Source organism: Sander vitreus, chromosome 19 (assembly GCF_031162955.1).
Source record: "Sander vitreus isolate 19-12246 chromosome 19, sanVit1, whole genome shotgun sequence".
NCBI lineage: Eukaryota > Metazoa > Chordata > Actinopteri > Perciformes > Percidae > Sander > Sander vitreus.
In genome coordinates this window covers 17,848,664-17,872,577 of record NC_135873.1, presented here as the reverse complement: position 1 = coordinate 17,872,577, position 23,914 = coordinate 17,848,664, and the positions used below count along the sequence as shown (strand labels likewise).

The 23,914-nt window shown below is 42.1% G+C and overlaps 1 protein-coding gene across 2 annotated transcripts in view; it reads left to right on the top strand.

Moving 5' to 3' along the window:
- The window catches only part of rtn3 (reticulon 3), a 32,438-nt gene extending 8,524 nt beyond the window's left edge, over positions 1 to 23,914 (top strand). For both annotated transcript variants that reach the window (XM_078276563.1, XM_078276561.1), the window contains 6 exons: positions 10,666 to 10,873; positions 13,404 to 13,542; positions 16,903 to 16,972; positions 19,735 to 19,781; positions 22,905 to 22,963; positions 23,089 to 23,914. In XM_078276563.1, the coding sequence (XP_078132689.1) occupies positions 10,666 to 10,873; positions 13,404 to 13,542; positions 16,903 to 16,972; positions 19,735 to 19,781; positions 22,905 to 22,963; positions 23,089 to 23,137 (572 nt within the window). In that variant the 3' untranslated portion in view covers positions 23,138 to 23,914. The remainder of the gene's footprint in view (positions 1 to 10,665; positions 10,874 to 13,403; positions 13,543 to 16,902; positions 16,973 to 19,734; positions 19,782 to 22,904; positions 22,964 to 23,088) is intronic.

Genomic DNA, 23,914 nt, shown 5'->3' with positions numbered 1-23,914 from the left:
ACTTAATTAATAAATAAATATGTATATAATATGTTATTTTTTATTTGACAAAATCAACATAAAAATTAAGAACCACGTTATCAGTTGAGATGATTTTGTCACATACTTATCACAAGGTCAAGAATTAAATGTCATATTCAAGGTAGATGGATTTGTAATTGTAACAAGATTTTAATACCCAGGCCACATTCATAATCGCTCAACTCCAGTTACTGCAGAGAGCAAATTCCATAAATCAGACCTGGAGGGCCACTGAGGACTAATTTGGCGGATGGCACATCACTAGTGGTCTATTGCAAAGCAAAGTTGTTCATAAAGCCACTCCTGAATTATAGTCCCTCTGGAAGTCAAAGTTCTAATCAAGTAGCTCTGTGGCTATGTCTAAAATCTGTGGATTTATTATCGGAGCACGAGCTGTTATGGAATTTGTTTACTAGTACAGAGCCAAAGGACTACAATTCTGTTGGCCAGATGGAAAGTCCATTCATGTGGCCTAGTCTGAACAAGGCATTGTATTGTGGCGCAGGGGAGGTGGGAGTCCAAGACAAAGTGGACCAGTCAGTTATGCATCAGTGGAAATGTCTGTGTCTATACAGTGGTAGGGGAGGGGAGGGGTGGGGTCATGGGATCATGCTGACAACACAGCAAACATTGCAAGTAGGAAAAATCTGGACCTTGCATAAACGAGACAAAAATATTGGATCTCAAAATACCTTTTTATGAGTGCTTGCTGGTTATAAGTTAAATTAGTTGTCTAGAGGTTGAGTGTGGCAGCTGATTTATTCATTTCCTAATATAGCTGCCAATTGCCGGTCTTAATGACTTGATATGGGAGCTCATTGGTGCTGAAATGGATGATGTGATTGTTGGAACAGTTGCTAAGAACAACTTTGGAACTCTGTGGCCTCCAGGATAGCTAGGGGCCACATGGCCTGGGAGGGGTGCTCTGCAATCCTAGTGACTATAAACGCCTCCTCAGCTGTGGCTGAGGAAACGGTGGTGTTTGAATAACTTGATTAACTGCACTGGGGCAGCAGTATTTTGGCATATTTTTCACCTTTTCGGTATCAATACATTATTTTGATGATGTTATAATAGGCCATTAACAAATAGACAGTTATGTAGTAAGTAACCAACCACAACCATGAATGCAACTCTTTGAGTGTTCGTCATTGATTTTGAGATTTATCCTCTTCTTTCCTGTTGTTTTTGTAAACAGTGCGAAAATGAGTTTGAGTTGTTCCTGAAATGGTATTGAGGAACATTGTGCACTTGGCTAATGACCATCCTTTTGCACAATTAAACTGAATCAAGGTTTTCAATCAGTATGTAGCTTGTTGGCTAGGTCGATCCTTGTCGCTGGTGTTTTGTAATTGAAAATGGCAATGGAGACCTGTAGGGAGAGTGGGAGGAAGCAGCATTTCGTAGTCAGCCAGTGGCACTTTTGTCAGCAGTCCACAGTTTTTTAAAACTGACACTCGAAACTGGCCCATATCCACGTCTTTAAGGCCCGACCCAACCCATCTAAACTCGAACGGTACCGCCAAGTTTTTGACCTGATTAATTACTTTGTTTGCTGGGCTTATGCAACACATTGCCTGTGCTCTGCTTCCCTCTTCCTTCTGAACATTGCCAATCTACTTGGCACATGAACATAGACAATTTGCACAGGGAGAGAAAAATACATTTTCTAAATTATGTGAAAATAAACAACTTCAAGTCACCCGAGAGATTTATGCAACAACCGATTCTTTGTTGGACCCTTCAGGTTGGGTAGTGGAACGCTAGTCTGCATGTTGCTGTTAAAGAACATGGATGCACTTTGGGGATGTTGTTTGTCAGTCTATTAACCAATTATGTGTTATTTGATTATTGATATGTTGTCCATATATATATCTGAAACTGGCTGGTTCTGAAGGAGTGTGAAGCTCAGAAAATGTTCTTTATAGTTTGATAGCCATTTGTTTTGTAATGGGATTTGTATTTCTTTGGCAAAACATCATTGCAGGGGAGCGACTGGTAAAGTGTTAAATTAAAATATCTATTTACTTCCACTGGATGAGGTTTTCAACGGTGCAGCCGAGTGGGTCAGCCTCAGTTGTAGATGGCAAGGGAAATGCCTGTAAAAGAACATTCTAATGAGCATGGCAACACTCATTAAAAGGTACATTTATTTTACAAAGATCATTTGAAATGGATTATAATTCAATGTATCCTATAATGTACAGTTTTTTTAGTAGCATTTGTATTTTGTTTTCTTTAAAATTAGCGTGGCCTTTTACATTGAAGGTAGTGCCCTCTGTGAGTTTTCCTAGAAAATTGAAAAATAACACAGCTTTACACACCAACCATAAAATACTTGGGCTTTAAGTTACAACTCAGATCACGTGAGACTAAAAGTAGAATAGTCGATACCAGTTGTTTTTAGTTCTGGGTTTTGGTAAAATCGCACACAATCAACGTATTTATTTTAGCTGCATGTGTGTACAGAAAACAGTTTCCAAATCGAATCCTGTTCAAATGTAATAGTGACCGAATAATTTATTATTGAATAATATAAAACTTATATTATTCACAAACAAGCAGTCAAATAAACACTATCAAAAAGAAACCGCTTTCAAGCCTGCAAGTGTATAGCAAGTCATATACACTTGCTTTACAAATTGCAACTGGCATGCACTTACTACAGCCACACATGGTGAGATCAGTGACTTTTTGATTTCTTTTGCTGCTTCATCTGGTCATTCAGATAATTTAAGTTGCCCTACTGAGTGCTACCTTATGGCAACTGTGTGGAGTAGTTAAGAGCAGCATGCAAAAAGTGAAGATCCCATCCATTAGGCTTTATGAATATGCCTTATACAGTATTTCCATGATGCAATGCATGAATGCTTGGGCTGCAACATTTAAGGCCTTGCTGAATAATAATAGAAGTGCATGGGAGTTTAGTGTATGTGATTTATATAACCTCCCCTCCTTTTTCCTCTTCGCTGTCGTTTTACATGCACGCCAATGCAGACAAAAGAGTGGGCTCTGACAAGCCCTGCGAAGGTGTTGCGACATCCCTTCGCTTTCCTTCTCAACCTGGCTCATTCACCCCTGGTAATTACGGGAGTGAAGCAGGGCCCCCAGATGGACAACCGGATTCACCGATAAAGACATCTCCTGTTTCAGAGCGAATAAAGGCACTGGAAGCTCTTGCTGCCAAAAAGAAGGAACCTGATTTTAGAAGCGATGGAGGTTTCTCTCACTTCAGGGACCGCCACCATGAAAAATCTCCCACTGAGACACCCAAATCTCCCACTGAGACACCCAAATCTCCCACTGAGACACCCAAATCTCCCACTGAAACACCCAAATCTCCGATTAAGACCCCAAAATCTCCCACTGAGAAAATGATGCCAACTGTCCAGAAAAGGGGAGGTTCTGCTGATCAGGAGTCACCGGAATCCCCCTTTGAAGTACTTGGAGATTTAAGACAAGCGAATGAATTTGAAGAAACAGAAGAGTGGATGAAGGCTCATTTACCTCCTGTGCCAGACTTTGATGCTGTAAATTTAATCAAAGGCACCCTGACTTCAGACAATGTAAAATCAAAGGAGGAGAAGGAGACTGGCGTAGTTATACCTGATGTTCCTGCTGCCTTTGCAGGTGTCCCTGATGCTTTCATGGATACTCCTGCTCAAGCTCCAAAACATGAGGATGAGTTGAGTGATGCACAGAAGCAGACAAGTGTTGAGGAGGAGTCAGAGTTTGACCTTAGCTTTTTGCCAACAGCCTATATGTGGGATCAACAGGAAAAAGCAAGTCCCCAAGCTCCTTTAAATCTTGCTATTATGTTTCCAGCTTCACCTGCACCTCCTGCAGGCTTCGACTCCCCATCTCCGCCTGCCTCTCCACCAGTTGGCACGGATGCTAAACATGTTTCGGAAGACAAGAAGACCATGTGGACGGAAGATCTGCAGCCCCCAGAGGCAAGCGAAGCTGACAGCTCAGGAGAGTCAGACGACACTGTAATTGAAGATAGTGTCCCTGTTCCTGCATCTATTCCTCCTTCATCTTCTGATCCAGCAATTTCAAATGATCCTACCCCTGCTTCTGCAGCTCCCAATCTTCCCACCGAGGAAAAGGAGACTCCTCCACCAAAGTCTGAGAGGAAGCTAATGCAGGTTCCAACAATAAATGTTATTGAGACCGATGAGCCAAATTACAGTGATGAGGAGATGGAAATGGAGCTTGAAGTAGAGGAAGATGAGGATTATAAGGCTGTAAAAGACCTAGCCAGAGAGGCTTCAAAAACACCAGAACCAGAGCCAGAGCCTGAGGACAGTAAAAATGAACCACCCATAATACGCCCTTTAGAAACTGAATTCATGGAAGGCTACTCCCCTCCATCCTCACCGGTGGACTCTGATGCCGAATACTCTCCTAAACACAACACACTCAAATCTCTACCTGAAACAGTACATCAGGAATGTGCATCAAAACCTGAGGCCCTACCCATTCAAGCAATGTCTGAAAAATCACAGAACACTTCCAATAAAGTAAATGATGAACCCTCCCCTGTCATAGTAACCAATGAAGAAGTGGACTTCCAAGACAATGATGACGAGTGGTCCGATGAAGCACAACATGTCCTGGTCCAACCTTGCAAAACTGATCTTGCGTTAATGGAAACAACTCCTTACACACAATCCAACATGGATGAAAAGAGCAGCTCAGCTGCAAAAGAGGCTTATATGGAGACTGCTTCCCTTTCTAAAACCAGCTTCATGCAAGATGATATATATGACAGACAATCATTTGATTATGATTATGATGCATCCTCTCCCTTGGATGACATTGACGACAAAGGGTTAAACAATGCTAAGGAGCGGTTTCTTTCTGATCCTTCTCAAATCCTCGTTGAACCACTGAATGCAAGCAGTCAAAATCTGGAGGATTTAACTTCAGTGAATGATGACAAAGCCTTCACCAAGCCAGTTGGTCAGCCAACTATAAGAGAATATCCTCAAGACCCATATTCCTCTTTTCAAAGTGAGACACTAAGCAGCACCATTGAGCAAGATTCTAATAAGACAATGACCACTGACATGGTTACAGATAACATGTCAAATGGCAACTCCCTCCCGGCACAAAAATTTGACTCAAAGATCCAGCAAGACATTAAAGCAGATTACCATGCACCTGACACAACAAGCGACCCTGACAGCTCACTTTCTGAGTCTACAGATAGCTTTGTGGAGTTCATGCGAGAGTGCCTGAAATCAAGGCAGGATGAAGAACCTTATGACACACACCAAGCCGTTCCTTCCAAGAACAAGGTCTGCAAAACTGATTTGCCTCCTTCCCAGTCCCCTCCAACCATGGTGATGGATCTTGAACAAGAACAGCTTACTATCAATGCTCTCAAAGAGCTGGGCAGCAGTCAAGAGGAGGAGGATGAGGAGGCGTATCTCCAGTCAAAGGTTCTTGACCAGGGCAAAACTAATCCCAATGCTACATCTAAACCGCAGTCTTCCTTTACCGCAGTTCCTAATCCTCCATGTTCCCAAAGCAACCGTGTGTTTGACAGCACGTATTCCAAAGAGGTAGAAGCCATCGACGAATGGGTGGCTGAAGCCTATCATCTTGCTGAGCATGTCTTGACAGCAATAATAACCCACTTATCAGGTAACACCTTTTCCTTATGGGCAGTAGGCCTGCTGACCTCATGCAGTCCCCTCAACAGGACCACTTTTCTCACTTGCACCTTGTTTCTGCCTGCTCCTTTTCAAAAATTGTCTGGTGTAGATATTGTATACATGTAGGAACAGGCTTTATGGCAAGAAGAAAACACCCATTTGGTGATTGCAAAAAATACCTCTTTCCAGCTAGTCGTTGTCCCTTATTTCACCTGTCAGCAAGGAGTTATACAAGGAGAGCATAAAGACCTTAGCATTCTACACTTTTATACAATTCACTTTTTTCTTACAGTTTTAACAAAGTTTAGCTCTGTTGAAGAATTCTACTAGTTTGTATGAGCACATTCTTTCATCATATGGCGTGCACTAACACAACCCATAGTCACTGGTACCATTTATTACAGCATGATGGCACATGTGCAGACTAAATGCCAAAAAGGTGTCTGGTAATTGGAGCAGGTGTTCTCATGTCAGAATGTCTAAATACCTGATACAAAAAAGAATACAGACACAGCTCCCTGGGAGAGACACACCTCCCAATGTCCAGGAAACCCACCTTTGGGCTTACATGTAATGCTGAATGGCATTCAAAAGTTATGATAAACTTGTATATTATTGGATATCATATTGCCCACCCCCGATCACATGTCTGAAGAGACTGTGTCAAGTAGTTAGTTACATAATGCATCTATAGAACTACGATATAGAAAAATATGTCTTGAATGTCATACAGGCTTATTTGACAGTATACTAAAGCTGTAGAGAATGCAGTTGTCACAGAGATTATTGTAGCCAAACGATAGCGTAGCGTGCAAAATGGACACAAAGGCGGCATATGGTCTAGTGATCCATGGTCGCGTTTGACCCTCTCCTGCCCTCTGTCCTTTACAGCTCGGCAGTGGTCCATTGACAGAGAGTGGGTGGGGGTTTAAAATATGGCGCCCAGGTGTTGGCTTGCAAGAACCTTGGAAGTCATGGGGTACAGTCAATCCCCAGTGTCAGGTTTCTGTCTTAATGCAACTTTCCACAGAACACTTGGTAAAGACCATGTCATGATGACAAGGCATGGTTGAAAAACTAAGTAATGCCAAAGAAATTGCATATCTCCCAAATGATTTTGTTGTTGTAACTCATACTCAGGTTTTAGGCAAGATGCCAGCTTGGGAAATGGTGCTGTCTGATCTTTTAGTCCTCACTTGTCCAATCCTCTTCTCTTCAAGTCCAGGTGCCCTTTTTACTCTAAAAACAATGTCTAGCCTAGGAGCACAAGCTGATATAAACCAGTCTGTTTCCATGCATCACAGCTTCCTGTGATGTGTTACTCTCCATTAAAAGTTGACCAGAGCAAGGGCAAAGTACTGGTGGGTATTATTACATTGACATTAGCCAGTTCTGCAGTACCCTCCCCTTCTCTGCAAAGATGATCTCCATTCCACACACACATGCACAGAGGCTGGTATGCAGACAGTGATCCTAATGCATTCAGTGGTACGTCTACATGTGTTGAATATTTTAACCTAGAGTTGGCACACCAGAGAATAGAGTGCTGGTGCTCTAGCAACCAAACACTAAGGGAAAGTGTGCAGAAAGGGCCTACAAGTTTGGCTTCATTTTAAAGCTGTTATGTTCATTGCTCTGTGAAGCTTGTTAGCAGTACACATATTGTAATTCTTTCCTTATTGTGATATTAATGACTTAGTGTTGAAGAAGAAGCACTGTTCTGTGTCATGTTCTGTATAGGAGCCTGTGTTGTTGAAGCCGCCCCCTCCAGCTATGAGCTTGAGCTATTTTAGTGCTTCTCTGCAGTGCTGCTCCACAACTCGTGTTATTAGGCGAGTTTGTTTCAGTTGGTGTGCCTGTTGTCAGGTCGGATACAAGTTTTTGGTCAAAGAACTCCCTTGTCAGAAATTAAATCGCAGCCATCTGCCAGTGAAATTCACACAGTGGTAGCAAAAAGTGACTCTCTAAATTTCTTTGCAGGCTCGTTTTAATACCACCCTTGTTGTTCGGGGCCTCAAAGATTAGTTTAAATCAAGTATTCCATTAGTGGTCAGATTTGTGTTAATTCTCTGTGTGAAGATTTGTAAAGTGAAGGAAAGGCACATGTGAATACTTGAATCAAACTGACCCTGTATCAGCGTTTGGTATTTGATTCCCCACCAAGGTTAGTGACATGGACGTGTACTGTCTTGTTTGTTACGGTTATTAGCTTGTTTTTAGTCAGAAGAAATAACTTCCATTAATGGGGTCACCTGAAAAATAGACCAATGTTTATACAGGCCTAATGGCTTGTTACTTAAAATAATCCTATTGCCACATACTCCATTGGAACAGTTAGTAATTACACTGCTCATAATGTATCATGGCTACCCATCATTGTTTTTGGTTTTCCAGCCAAACGACTTTGCTCTCATCAACCTGTTTTCAGTAAAAAAATCTCTGATAACCCCACTATACACTACATGCCCAAACCGAAACAGCAGGCAGACAGTTAGCAACTAGCTACTGGAGCATTTAGCATAGTTGCTACTGGAGTATTTACCAGCTAATGTGACAGATATTTTTCTCAGGAGGTGATTGAGACCAAACCACAGCTAAAAGGAGAGTGACTTGTTAGCCCTGCTGTTATCAACATTATTTTACTGAACCGTTAATGACAGAATCTTGGTCCTGACTGGTTATGTACAGTATTATTGTGCCCAGTTGTCTGTCTGCTTATGTGCCCACTCTGAGACAAAATGGCACATGGCTTAGATTCAGATGCCATGGACGCTGCATGCCTATGGATTTATTCACTGCATCAGTGGTGACAACAATTCCCTGCCCTTACATAGAGTTTAACATTTGCTTTCCATTGTGTGGATTTAAATCATGCTAGAGACCTTAAACATCCTTTCCTGAAGCAGATGGCGCAGAACATATGATGTAATTTAGTTCAAAGCTGGTAAAGTGTGCCAGTGGTCTCAAGTGGTGCAGTGTGCTTACCTGCATGAGCAAAGCCTATGCTTCTGGAGCAGTTCTTAACCTATGAAAAGAAGTTCTGGAATGTGTTAACAAACACCTTTTTATACTTTGAATTGTCACTTATAGTCGCAGTAGAAAGGTGCATAACATTGTTCCTTGGTCCGTCTTGGTTTGTTGGTCCAGCCTGTGTGTGTGTGTGTGTGGCTTTAAGAGCAGCACGCAGCACAGTGAAAGCAGGACACTGCACCTCAGCAGCCACTGGGTCTTCAGCAGAGTAGAGTCAGGGCGAGAGACGATGGAGAGAGATAATGAACAAGGGCCGTCAAGCTCTGGCTGCCTCCCTGTGTGTAATGCCAGCAAAGCATGCTGGGAGGACACACACTACTCTGCAGTGCAGGTTGAGGGAACCCCGCTTATTGCTGCTGTCGGATAGAAACGGCACATCTCCAAGGAAGTTAACTTTATTTCTGGCTTGATCATCGTGCAATTGAATGTTTCAAATCTGTTTTGACAAGGGTTTTTATTAATCTACTTTTCTCCAAATGTTGTCACCCCACTTACGTGCATGCATCATTCAAGCAGCTGATAATTTCATAATTTTCATAGAATTTACAGCGGTACAGTGTGCTAACCTCGACAATCCAGCTGCATTCTTACATTAACTCATAGCTATTTTTATAGCTAGGCTACTTACATGCTTGCTATTAACTTCTTTGAAGAGTTTGGTCTCCGAGCTTGACAGCGTTGTGTGAAGAACAAAGACTAACTTATCAGAGCTAACTTGAATGCATCAGTTTTGGATGATCATGTTTTGATTCAGAATGTGCACGGAGAGGAGGGGCTATTCACAGACTGACCCATTGTCAATGTAGAGAAAGAGAACCAATGCACTGCACGCAGCTCCACAATGAATATTAAGATTATACCCATTTTTAATATTGAAAAAATACAATGTATGCAAAACACTGCATACTGTACATCCCTGACACAGTACTATCCTACTTCTACCTGCTTTAAAATAAGCATGAACATAATATCATCTATAGGAATTAAAATTCCCTGTTGATTCCACACCTAAGTTTAAGCCAAAGTTGGGCTGGTGATGGCGTAATATGTGATATAAGCTCTCTCTTTTGGATTTTGTAATGTAATTGTAAAATGTTTTTTTTTTTAAATGTAATTTATGCTTTATATATTTCTGACTGTATGGCAGTTTGTGTGTGTGTGTGTGGATCATATATAACGTGTGTTCCCATTAAACTAGCTGGAGCACTCAAGCCTGAACCGTCCCTGAGGCATGAGCCCACGTGGTTTCTCCCCCACTTACAGAAGGCTTTTTTAAATGCACCCTTTTCCCAATGCAGAGGGAAGGCGTGGCGGTCTGAGTGCCAACCCATTCCAGCATTACATAACCGCCTTGTATAGAGGCTGTCACTTTTGCATGCACGACTTCTCACAGGACATGCATACCAACACAAAGTGGGCATCTAAGTTGATGTGCCTTCCTCTGTTATGTGTTATTGGGCCAGAGTTGCCATGTAGGAGTTTTCTCCAAGCCTGGCTGATCTCCTGGCCAATGCTAGTATTTTCTCAATAATGCAGCCAGCTGCAAATCAATTTTGCTGCTGTTCAATGTCTTAATAAACTGTAAATTCTCACCTTGTTGCCAGGGCCTTTATTTACCTGCAGCCAGGCTTCTATTTTGAACAGGTTTCTAAAAGAGAACTGCCTTTTTAAACAAACTCAACAAATTTAGACTCCATTGAGCTCCTTTAAAATATTTTAGGTTAATATAATAGTCTAGGTAAATTTGACCAAACAGAGCTATAAATTCATGGGCTTACTGTTTTTTTCATTTAAAAAAAAAAAAAAGTCATTACAGGTTTCTGGACTATTCATACGTAACTGGGTTTAAGGACAAACCATCATATTCCAACTTGATATCATGATATTGTATTGTCGGCCAGTTCTGAAGGTCTGAAGGTCTAACCCCCTCCCCCTAACCACCTCTCTGCAGTTAAGGATCTGATCCATTGGCGAGACCCCAAGAAGTCGGGCTTGGTGTTTGGGCTGTCCATGCTGTTGCTGCTGTCGCTGGCAGCCTTCAGCGTCATCAGCGTGGCCTCCTACCTGCTGCTGGCCCTGCTCTGCGTCACCATCACCTTCCGCATCTACAAGTCTGTCGTCCAGGCCGTGCAGAAGTCCGGCGAGGGACACCCCTTCAAGTGAGACCAAATACTCTACTTAACTTTACATGTCCTTACTTGTGTGGAAGAATTGATTGACCTGGGTTTGATCAGGCCAAAAAATGCTTCTAGTTTGATGCTCAAATTGGCAAAGTATTGAGTGTTTCTGTCGGGACCTTTCGTATGTCTGTGTGAAAAAATCAGAGCATGGGTGACCAAATTAATTTATGAACTAAACTTCATGTCATGTACTTGTAGATGTTGGTCTATATTTGGAGCGCTTCTTCTTTTTTGCATTAGAAAAAAATAGTGTTGTAGTGTTGATATGGCATCACCAAAATTGAGGAAACTGTGACTTGCATTGATTTCTTTTGAAACACTTCTTTCTGAATGTGAAGACATGAGACTTGTGTGTAGGGCGATAGCAGCTGAGGTAACAGTATTACTTAAAGTTTTAGCTAGGTTGCTAAATGCTGCTACCGGATGCATTCAGACACTTTGCAGAACAAAACATTCACCCACAAAAAGATTTAATATCCCACCCGTCTGTATGGAATAATGTAAAGAGCATAAATCGATTGTGATATACAGTAACTCATTCCACTGAGCCATGTTGCTGCCTTGCAAGGCCACGTTTTAAACCACTGTCTCGTCTAAACCATTATTCTACACGCAGCTCTAAAGACATGAATGGCATCGCCTGACATAACCTCTGCGTCTTCACATTATATTTATAGAACAACTTTTATGGTGGAGCCAGAGCCCAGGCTGCAGAGAGTATGCAGCTGCTCTTCAGAGTCCCAACGCAAAATCCTCCTCGTAGCTCATTTTAGCCTTTTAAACCAAATAATTAAATAAAGGAGACCATGGAAATTGATTTGGTAGTAAAATAGCGCAGTTCTACCATTGAGCAGCTGGAATATAGCTATTTACCATTGTAAAGTAATATGGAGTTGAGAGCTGTGTGACTTTTTTTCTTGCTTTACCTGCAGTTCACATTCTCCAGTTAGGGCTGCAACTAGTTGTTATTTTCATTAGAAATTCATCTGTTTGTTTTTTCCGTTAATATTTTAGTTCATAGGATAATAACAATATAACAATAACAAATGCTCATCTTAAAACCCATAGTCCAAGGAGACGTCTTGAAATTGCTTTCTCAACCCAAAGATAATAATTTTACAATAATCTCACATTTGAAAAAGCCGAATCCAGCAAATCGTTTCAGCACCCTCTGCAGTATAATAGAATATATTTACTGTAGATTCTATACTATACTATAGATAATGGCAGTCCCAAATAAGTGCTGTACCCAACACAAACCAATACTAAAAGAAATGTGGAAGGGTTGAATTACCTGGACTGTAATGGCTCTAGGGGTAAGTTTAGTGCAGTATAGGTTTCCACAGCACTAATTCCATCAGCACAGTTTTTTAAAGATTATTTTTTTGGGCATTTTCGACCTTTATTTTGATAGGACAGCTGAAAACGAGAGAGAGATGCAGCAAAGGGCCGCAGGTCGGAGTCAAACCCGGGCCTGCTGCGTTGAGGAGTGAACCTCTATATATGGACGCCTGCTCTACCAACTGAGCTATCCGGGCGCCCCAGAATGCTGTCTTTATCCAGTATTTAATTACACTCACATTCCACTTTGTTTTTTTTTCAATTGCTGTTTAGCTACCATCAGTGAAACCCAACACTGCCTGCATCTATTTTAAGTTAAAGGCCTACCAGAAACTAGATGGATTGTGCCCTTTTTGTTTTGAGTTCATGTTTTTGAGTTTTTAATATGAATCATCTGCACAGGAAGTGTTGAGTGTCATTGACGGTAACTTAACAGCATGTCAGCGACTGAAAAGAGTGGAAAAGCAGAAGGTATTAACGGTACCAACAGCACATTTTAAATGGGAGCAGATCAGAAAACAGCGAGGCCTTTCACTAAATATTTATTTTCTTATAAGCTATACAAAAAGGGGTATTCTAAAAGGTGTGTCTCTAATATAAGCCTATTTCAAATGAAGGCCCTTCCCTCTGTAGTTGAGGAAAACACATTTGAGAATTCCATGGTAGTTCTATCCAAAACGGGAAAGGTAGGAGATGGGTTAAATTCTCTTGAAACCTCTCTTCAGCCATGTCAGTTTCAAAACGTCACGCCTGACTTCCGAAGAGTAAGGACTGGAGTTTTGAAAGTAAGAAATTTCTAGACTGGCGCAAGTAATCATTGAGCCATTGGTCTTGATCAACAATCCTCTAAATCAGCTGCCTTCAACGTTTTTTTTAAGCCAAGGACCCCTTAATTGAAAGAGAGATGGAGCAGGGACCCCGTACTACATATATTGTGTAAAATTAAGTAGCCTATTAAACTGGGCCCACAATAAGGTGTAGGGCTGCCTAAAGCCTTTATACATACCTGTTTTGGTTTTTAAGCTTATTGTTAAAGAGAGCTTCCTATTCATTTCCTCCTCAAAGCTTTTCACCACAGGCTGGTTATGTATGTTTTCCTGCAGCACTTTCAGCCTGGACATTTAGCCTCATTTTGTGCTCACCTACCCCTCCTCCTCCCTCTCTGCAGAACACTGATAGATAAGGATGTCAGCGTCGCCCCGGAGACTTTCCGCAAGCACGTGGACGCCAGTCTGACCTACATCAACCGAGCACTGAAGCAGATGAGCCGCCTCTTCCTGGTCGAGGACCTTGTGGACTCCCTAAAGGTGAGCAGCTCCGCCCTTCAGTCATTGTCCACCGTCATCCTGAGTTTTGACCATTAAACATCCTTATGATGGGAATCTATTCCCACTCTGTTCCATAAAAAGACTCCTCTCCAGGGTGCAGCCTTTTTATAACTCTGATTGGTACTGTAGTAACTCATCACTAGGGGGAAATCAGTCAAATTATAGTCAGAATCTGATCCGTATCGTTAAAATAAACCCCAGTAGTCATAATTATATTGTTGGATGCTAATTATTTAGAGAATATAACCCAAATAGGTGGCTTGGAACTAGGCCTGGGTATCGGTACTGGGTATCAACCGAAATAACCGTGTCGTCGTCACATCACAAAGGACAGTGGTGGAAGAAGTATTCTGATTTATTTCTCTAATCTTAGTCTAAAATAGTGGTTAATTTAACCCCTTAAAAATTAAGTCTAAAATGAAATTTAGAGGGCAAATCTCATTGACAAAATTGTATAAAATTATTACATATTTTTATGTGAAATCTTAATCTGAAAAGTAACTATAGCTGTTAGAAAAAATGTAGTACAGTAAGGTTAGGTTTACTTAAAAAGGTTAAAGCCTGTCCTTTAGAGAGCCTTCACATGTGCTCAACAGGTTTATTCTGAATGAGTCAACCTCTGTTCAGGTTACGCTGGGTTTCCACAGGCAGCTGAAATAACGGCAGAGCGGAGCGATTCATTCCCTATGAGAACAGCCGTACGAGGGAAATACGCCGACGGCAGCGAAAGTCCCCGGATGTTCACCGCTCTCCCAAAGTTGACTGTGAGTCAACTTTTGCAGAGCGGTAGCCAATGAGAGGGCAGACTCGCGAATGTGCCTCCAATATACTCTACCGTATATACACGCATGCTATAGGTGCAAACTAAAAGATTGTGATTTTCATATTCCTTACTTTATGATATATCTCTCTGTATGACTACAGGGATGCTAACAGCTAGCTTGTGAGTAACTCCTGGTGAGTTTTTATATACATTTTGTTTTAGTAGTAGTAGCATTGTAGTAACGTTAGCATTGTTGCAATGACAACTAGCGTGTTGCTAGTAATATAACGTTATTTGAACTAAACACAACTTTATAAGCAGCAAAGTGTGTGTGACTGGAGTAGGAAACGTACCAAACAGTTGTGTTAGGCCAGATATAAACGTATATCAACAGCAACAACTCATTGTCTGCAAATGTGTACACCGTCGGCATCATGTTGTGGTGACACGACTCCACTTGAAATCCGCTGCTCGTGACCGAGACAGCAGAGTTGGAGTTGAAAAACGCTGCCCGTGGAAACCCAGCGTAAAGGTGACGGAGCTGTGCCCTTCCTAAAGGGTGCAACAACACTAACAGGAGAAACGAGGTCAGTCAGTCAGTCAGTCAGCTCAGTCAGTCCACACCCACACAGTCCTGAGCAGAGGTCTGGTGAAACATGAAACACGTGTATGGGTTGGACATGGGCGGTTTGAAAGCTGCTTTTGTTTCACTAACGTAAACTCTTGTATTGCTACATCAACCATTGGATACGGTTTTATCCCAGCAACCACAGGGCCGAGCGCTCCAGAGACCCGGGGATAGGAGCAGGTGTCAGTTCTGTGCAGAGCAAAACAAAAACACCCAAAACACCACCAACAGTTAGGGATGGGCGATATGGCCTAAAATCCATATTGTGATATACATTGCAGCCTCTTGCGATAACGATATATATCGCGATATATAAATTATAATAGAACCATTTCAGACCAGGTTACGTAGACCCTAAGGAAAACCAAACTGCTAAATGTATTTATTTATTTTTTTAAAGGGAAAGAAACGTAGTATGTAGTTTTGAGAACATTTATTGTTCAAAATTGTAATTATACAACATAATGTTGCAGATAAATAAAATTCAAGTACACTAGTTGCAGAGACTTTGACAAAGAAAAAGCTTAAAGTATTGGGTGTCTTCTCTTTAGTGCAAACCGTTCTAAAAGGCACTACACTTAGTTACAGATACTTTAAATAAAAACACATTTCAAACAGAGTTTCTTACCTGCAGCCTAATGTAACGCATTTGAACACACACACACAGACAGGAGAGTCTGGACCTTTCCCGGTGGGCCGGTCTGATAATCATATTGATAGTCATACATTGCAAGTTGCTAGCAACACCATCCGGCGGCCTGGCGCTGCTGCCTGCTGGTCAAACTGTGCAGCCTTTGCTCAACCCGTAAGGCGTGGGCCGTAAACTTCCCGGTAAATGTTTTTGGTCCCACTCCGCCGCTGCACACACACACGCGCATGCACGGCCGTATGTTCAGCGGGAAAGTACGACGTCTGCAAACACCGGCTGCCAAGATTCCAATCATCCGTTATATAGTGAATTGTCAGGCTGGTGAAAGGCTCCGTGGTGCGGCTCGACCACAGGTCCGTTGTAGCTGCTTAAATCCAAACCAAGTCCAAATAATGGATGTTTGAAGCCGGTTGCAGCTCGTGGCTCTAAACTTCACGGGCAGATTGCGTCATCAACATGAATTATCGCGATAGTGCAATATAATTAAAATCTCCATCGTAGGCCAATTTTGTATCGTTTTATATTGCATATCATCTCTATCGCCCATCCCTACCAACAGTATGATAATACCATCTGAAACCCAATATTCACTCTCTGTGGTTTCTGGGCCATGTGAGGAATACATTCAAAATTCTAATGTTTCAAAGTGCAAAAAGGGCCAAAATACCCAGAGCCACGCCTCTGAAGATACACCTTCAAGCAGGTAGTCCTGTTGTCATGGAAATGCGAACCCCTGCCGTGCTGGGCTGACGCGCCAAACCGAGCTGCACCAGCAAATGTATTTGGGAAAACCCTGATACATTGCGCAATTTTTAAAATAGTTTAGTATTAATATAAATGGTATACTTGATTTCCAAAACTACTTCCATCAGTCATGTCGTCACTCAACATTCTGCTATCGGCTTGTCTTTTTAAGCGCCCCAAAGGGCACAAACCCTCCCCCTTTTTGTGATAGGTTTTTAATTTGAAATATATGCAGGCTCTGCAAGTAAGTGGAAATAATTAGGCTAGTGAATAACAGAAAAAAATGTTCTCAGCAGGTAGCTGTTGTAATAATGCTGTGGAAATGGATATATACGTAAACTGAATTTACCAAGTCAGTCATTGTAGTAGAATGAATTCCACCCACCATCAATATGTTTTTCTAGCCTTTATTAGTTTTCTGTTGACTACTATTAAGGCGTGACTTGAGAATTTACAAAATACAGTTAAACTCCGGTGAACTGTTGCATTGTGTCCTGGGAAAGGCTTCACCCCTCTGACTTGCCCTGTGGGTTTCTTTTGTTGTTCACTCTCCAGCTGGCTGTGGTCATGTGGCTGTTCACCTACGTAGGAGCCGTCTTCAATGGAATCACCATTCTCATCCTGGGTAAGCACTGTGGGAACCAAGAGCCATGCCTCATTCACAATCATCATATTTCTGAAAAAGTTTCTGTTTCTATGCTCACATTCAAAATCATTTCTGAAAAAAGTCAGCCAGTTCCTTAAACGTAAACACCCTCAACGTCCCCTAATAATAAGGGACTGTTTTATGAATTCTTAGCAGTACATTTGCACATTCTTACAGCTCACACAGTTTGCTGTTCTTTACTAAGTCTTGGAAGAACCATCATCCTCATCATCTCTAATGGACTGATACCACAGGTCAGGTTAACCAACCTCTTTCTGTCTGTGGTATTGCTTCAATGAGAGCTCCAACTCCTTATTCAAACAACAGTAACATTTGGGTTTGACTCTGTTTTTTTTTTTCAGATTTATTGAATTTAAATTTCAACATAGGGCCTAGTTGATTATTTCTCAGCTTGTTTCCTACCTTTTGTTTGCTGTTTTTAGCTCTAAGCAACAAACCAGGGAGGACAAATTATAGGTCAAAGAAGTGCTTCACTCTATTTATGGAGAGTCATGGAATTTTACATTGGGGCCAAGGTGGGAACTATAACAATATATTGCTAAATTAGCATAAGGACACAAGGCCTTCCAAGTGTGTACAGACTCGGATTATGGTTGCTGACATTTTCTAATAAGAAAAAGAATCTATAATAACAAAGCATGCTGTTAAAGAAGAGCAGTATGAATTAGAGACTAGTTAGAGAATGAGTTATAATGGCCCTCAGGTGTGTTAATGAGGCCACCATGCTCATTTAGTCTGCTGGTCCAAGCGATGGACAGAGGGTTGACAAGATGGCTCAGAGGGTCAGCAGCTATGTCCCCTGATGGTTGCCGCTCACTGGGGCAGGGGGTCAAACTCAACTTCACTAAGCAGTCCTTCCAGAAAAAGATTTTTTTGTGATTGTTGCGGGCAAAAATCCTTGATTTAAAAAATGCAATGGAATATGCGGGATATTTTTGCGATGAAATTGCGGGAACTTGCAAAAATTGCGGTTTCATCGCGGGGTTTGCAGCTTTTTGATGATGTTCACGTCGCGTAATTACGTCACTTCATAACGTTCCCATGGCAACAGGGGGAAGTGGCTGTTCTTGTGTGAAGTAAACGCAACATTTTTCAACTTTCTGCTAAGATATGTGGGACTTTTTGCAACGAAAATGTGGGGATTATGAAATCATTCAAGCCCCGCATATTTTGCGCGTAAATCGGCAATTTATGCGGCAAAAGTGCGGCGTATTTGAAAAAATGCGGCCCCCCCCCCCCCGCATAAATATGCAGACTTTGGCTGATTATGCATTGAATTATGCGATCGCATAATCATGTTTTTCTGGAGGGACTGACTAAGGGCCATTCTGAAAAATGAGAATCGCATCAAGGGCCATTGATGTATAGTTTGTTGACATGCTTTTATTTAAGAGAAAAAGTAATGTGTGTATATATAGCCTATTTGGTTGACCTAAAGCCCTAAAAAGTCAGTAAAAAAAGTTCCATAGTCATCATAGAATTTAGCAACTCAAGCAAAACGGTGCAATCTGAATACATTTTTAAAAATAGGCGACCCGACTAACAACAACCTGTTTCACAGACTGTGTGGTGATTTCTACGTCTTTAAGTAGTCTTGAGTGTCACATAATTACAGTTTGATAAACAGTTGCCCATCTTTTTGGTTTGGCGCACAACTATGTGGGCCAAAATTGATTGTGAAACTAAGTTGATATACGGGCCGGATCAAAATTTTTACAGGGGCTGGATCTGGCCCGCGGCCCTTAAGTTTGACACCTGTTTGCTCTTTTGTGGTCGGTACACAGTATGACTTCAGCTAAATGGCGGCGTTAGCCAGGACCAGTGGGGATCACTTTACTGGCTGTGTCTCAATTGTTTTTGCGAGTAACAAACTCGGGTACTCTAGCTATATAATTCAATGTGAGTACACTAATGTTTAAATTACATAAAATGCATGTCCCTTGTAGCTGTGATAAATTAGCCTGAAGCTAATGCTTACCTGTTCAGGAGTAAATTAGCCAACTCAGCGTCCTTTTGGGCTCAAAGCTGTCTCCATCTTTCAAATACATCTCCAATATTTACCCGGAGTTTGTTACGTCTCTGGTCACGCAACTGTTAGAAACATGCCGGGTTTTTTTTTTTAGGTCTGGTAGAATTTATCTCCGTTGGTCCTCTTCGGTTGTTTGCTGCTTTCGTGGTTGTCCTAACGTTACAGCTGTAGCGCGCTGGGTTTACGTGTTTACGGTTATATCTGGCACTCCGGCCTGGCTGTCAAACTCGGAAGTTGATAACAACACACAGGCCAAAACAGAAATTCTGTCATGGAACTAAATTTCAAAAGGAGAAAATACTGGGATTGGCATTGTTGTCAGAAAACATAGTATTTCAACTTAGCATGTTTCCTTAATATCTGACGCATTGGGGTCATTTTTGGATTTATTACAGTGAATATATTACAAATTGGAAACGTGTAAGTGCATTATTGATTGTCCAAAGAACACACACCACTCACGCAGACATGAGAAAAATGGTCATTTGCATATCTTTTGCATGGTGTATTTCCAAACTGGGCTGCCACAGTACTGTAAATTGACACCAGCACAGTTAACAGAATGAATGCAGGCTGAGCAATGGCTGCATCTGCTTTAACATTCAAAGTACACTGATGTGTGGCCAGAAATGCAACACGCGTTTTGAGTATGTTGTGTTTCTAACATGTCTACTCTCTCTGTGTTCTCCAGCTGACATCCTCCTCTTCGCTGTGCCTCCCGTCTACGAGAAATACAAGGTGAGAGTGCGACCCTCTGTCCCCGGTCATCATGACTATATCCGATGACAAACTGAGTGTCAGAGCCGCTGAGAGCAGCCACGACTTCAATGTTGTTGCGAGCATTCCCAGCAGCAGTGAGCTCACTGGATGACTCCAGTCTTCATCAGACACTGAAGGCTTTCTGCGCCCCACTTGTTGCCGTCCAGTGTCCAGCTGCTGAATATGAAGTCATTCCACTGCTGGCTCTAACAAGTCGATGCACTATTCAAAGTGGGAAAATTATGGGTTTAGGGGATTATACTCGTCAACAGTTTGAAGCTTGAACTGAAGTTTTGTTTGGTCCATTCCAGAGACTGTCTGTGATCCATGCTGAGTTTCAGATATTAACAGTGGATGGAGTGGACATTTTGGGATTCTATGCACGCTAGCGGCAGCAAATGTGATTTGCAGCCAGGGGGTCTAGCAACTCTCCTTTGGCTTGCGAGCTGGAAAAAACAAACTCTAGTCAGGCCAATCACATCGTGTAAAGAGTCGGTGGGCGGGCTTAACATAATGACGGCAGAGTTGCGACGGTGAATTCCCTGCTACTTGAAAACAAAGAAGATGGCTGCTGCTGCTGGTGAACAGCGGTCTTTCGAATCGGCTTTGGCCGCGACTCTGGAGACTTGGAGTTCAGCTTTTCTTTGAGAAAAGAACAAAGAACGGCACTGAAGTCATTCTTAAAAAAGGAAGATGTGTTCAGAGTTTTGCCGACCGGATACAGCAAAAGTTTAATCTATCAACTAGCTCCACTACCTTCTTCGTTGCTCTGCTTGGTTGTAGCGCTATTCTATTGCATGCAGAGGGAATTTTACAGACAACCATTTATCCGCCCCTCGGATTGAGCCCTGCCAATGGTGTGTTCCCAGACCCAACATCTTGATGTGGGTCTGGCTTGTCAGGCTAACATTTAGGTACAACTGCACCAAAAAAAAATGTCATCGTAACAGTAAGTGCAACTCGTCGCTTGCACCACCTCATAGAGGTTCAGATGATCCAGAGCTGGTCAGTTGGTTGGACTGCGTTCAGCCAGTCCTTTTTTGCTGCTCATGCTATCGAGCTAAGCAAAGCAGCCCAGACGCTTACTATCCGCTTACTGCTGACGCTGCTTTGACCTAGCCTGGTCCTACCAGACTCTGGTACATTTCATTTGTACAGAGAGTCTGGCCACTCTCCATTGACAAGTGTTAACTTCCTTGAAGGCGGGTACTCTGTTGAAGTTAAAAACTATTGGATCTGCCCAGAGCCACTCTGGATCTGCCATAACCAATCACTAACGTTTGGTCGGGACATATGCAAGGTTATGATCGTTAACGAAAACAAACGAAATAACAAAAACTAGGTGGGGAAAAAACATTGTCGTTAACTGAAATAAAAATAAAAACGAGGCATTACAAAAAAACGATTACCAAACTAAAACTGTAATGTCTGTTTGCGTCAGATAAAGTGCCTTGCAGTGGAAGGTGGTAAAATATGTGGTCAATTTATTACGGGGCAAAATCCCACGAATTTGAAAGTACATTTGAGAAGCGCACACAAGCTAGGAGGCTAACCTAGCTTACCTTAAGGAGAACACAAAGCCCCCTTTCCCCGAAACAGAAGCTAACCCCGGTAACGTTACGGGCATGGATGTATGGCTACAGGGCCAGGCAGCATGACGGAGACAACAGCAGGACAGAGAACACTACAGGAGGGCTTTCACCGGCACCTGACAGCTGCTGGTTAGTACATACGCAGGAACACCAAAAGTGGGAGGAAGCGTGGGTTTATACTGTGGTTAATATGTGGATTGATACTGGGATGTCTACACAACTGTGTGAGTCGATTGACTTCAAAAAGTTCGCCACTTTACTCGAACCAAAGTTGAAAACACCTGTTCATGTCTTCTTTAGTCTGTTGGCTATTTAGGTTTTTACCTGGAACACGTCACTTACACATTTTGCACTAACTGCAGCGTCTTGTGTAGACTGTTTACATATTTATGACCATATGTAGGCTACATTTTATGTACTGGTATTATTGTTGAATACATATTTCTAAAATTGTATGATGTTTTTGTTGAGTTATTATTACACAATACTTTTTTCTGATCTTTTAAAAACTAAACTAAAACTAAGCATTTTCAAAAAATAAAAACTAAACTAGCAAACCCGCTTTAAAAACTAATTAAAACTAAACTGAATTTGAAAACAAAGTAAAAACGAAATCAAAATAAAAACTAATGAAAAATGCTAAACTATAATAACCTTGGACGTCTGCGCATGTGCAAGAAGAGGGGAGACCGACAACTATCGGCTTATATTTAGCATTAGCATCGCTAGCGTTAGCCTTAGCTAACCTCTTCACCACTAACTGAGCGAGCTGGAAAATCAAACTTTTCCCGAACCCCGTGGGGAGGAGGGCCACAACATCATGGCCACCAACACAACTCAGCAAAGATTGTTCTTGCTCAGGCTTTAACTTCTGGATATTCTGCAGCGTTGCCACAACGTACCAAATGGCTTCGCTCGCATCTAGCACACGACCTCAACGTCATCGTTCTCAGCCACTCCCTCTGTTAGCTGATTGGACCGCCAAATATTTGGCTGGAGAAACCCCAAGAACATACCACGAAGCCAGACGGAGTACTGAAGGTAAATGAAAATTAAGAGGAAGTACGTAGGAGGGCGGAGCCAGGCTAGCTTTGACCTGCACAAGGTCCCAAGTAGTCCTTCAATAGTTTCCAGCAGAGTGCCTTTACCTAAGGTGCTGACTTCTCTTCCAAACCACTTTAAACTCTGGGTCTGGGCTGGTTGGCAGCAGAGATTTGATCCTGATGTCACCAAAGTATTCACTCTCTTTCCCATTTAAAAAAACAAAAACAAAAAACAGAATTGGCTACAAGCAACACTCTTAGCAGAGTCCAACACTCCCCAAGAAAGAAATGCTAACACAACACTTGTTTTGGTTTTGCGTTGACCGAATGGCTTGTACTAGTAGCCTGTAGGTTTCACTAGGTCTCAGAAAATGGGGATTTCACCATGATCCTTTGCTTGTTTAAAGTCATAAGAATTATTTTCTCAGACTGATGCTTACCTAATCTCTCATCTTTTCTCTTTCCAGACCCAGATTGATCAGTACATGGACCTGATTCGTACTCAAGTCAACACTACAATGGCCAAGTAAGTGAATCTAATCATCAGTAATGAGTGTGTTGTAGATGATCAGCTGACCGTGAAGCTTTCATCCACCACTTCAGTTTACACTTACCCACATTTCTGACACCTGTTTTGCTTTTCTCCCCCAGGTTGCAAGAGAAACTTCCCGGAGCTGTGAAGCGCAGCAAAACTGAATGATCAACCCCCCGCCCCCAATTAGAAACCTCCACGTCACCATCATCCTCATCTCCGTTGCCATCTTAGACCCCCTTACCTTCTCCTCCCCCTCTCCAGATAACCCCTGCCCCAAGTCTAACTCCTCCTCCCTACTCCATCAACCATCAACCCCCCCTACTACACTGAGCCTTGCTAGGTAGAAAATCTCTGAGCTACTCAATATTCAATGTAAAACTACTGCGCAGCTTAACTTGCAAGCATTAAAAAGAACTGTGCCTGTGCAGACAGGAAGCAGGTCGCTAGCGAGGAAGTGATGTAGCGCCGCGGCAGGCCCTGACTGTCTGTGGGCGTGCCACAGGGGAATGGAGGCAGGGTCGAGTGAACTAGACTGAATCTATGACCTGGTTTTGTCATGTACAGCGAGCAGGGGGTGGATGATGGCTGTCTATGTCACAAAAAAAGCAAATGTCTGTACTTTTAAACAACACATTTCCCTGACGGTAAATGGATCATTTAAGCTGGAAAAGTTAAGGAAAAAAAAAAAAAAAAGAATAAAACTAACCTTTTGGGTGTTATTGTGGCTAGTCTTATCCTGCTCTCGTGCTCTACAGTTGTTATGTGGATAGATATGAGTTGATTTTAGAGGCTAGTAATGGGTTTGCTGTTACTGATTGGCCTGTTATTGAGTTAGCTTCCATTCACCTTACAGGCACTTCTGTATCTAAGTTTCTGCAATGCACTGAACTTTTATTTTATTAAACCCATGAGCAGGTTGAAATAAAAGGATTGGAACACTGA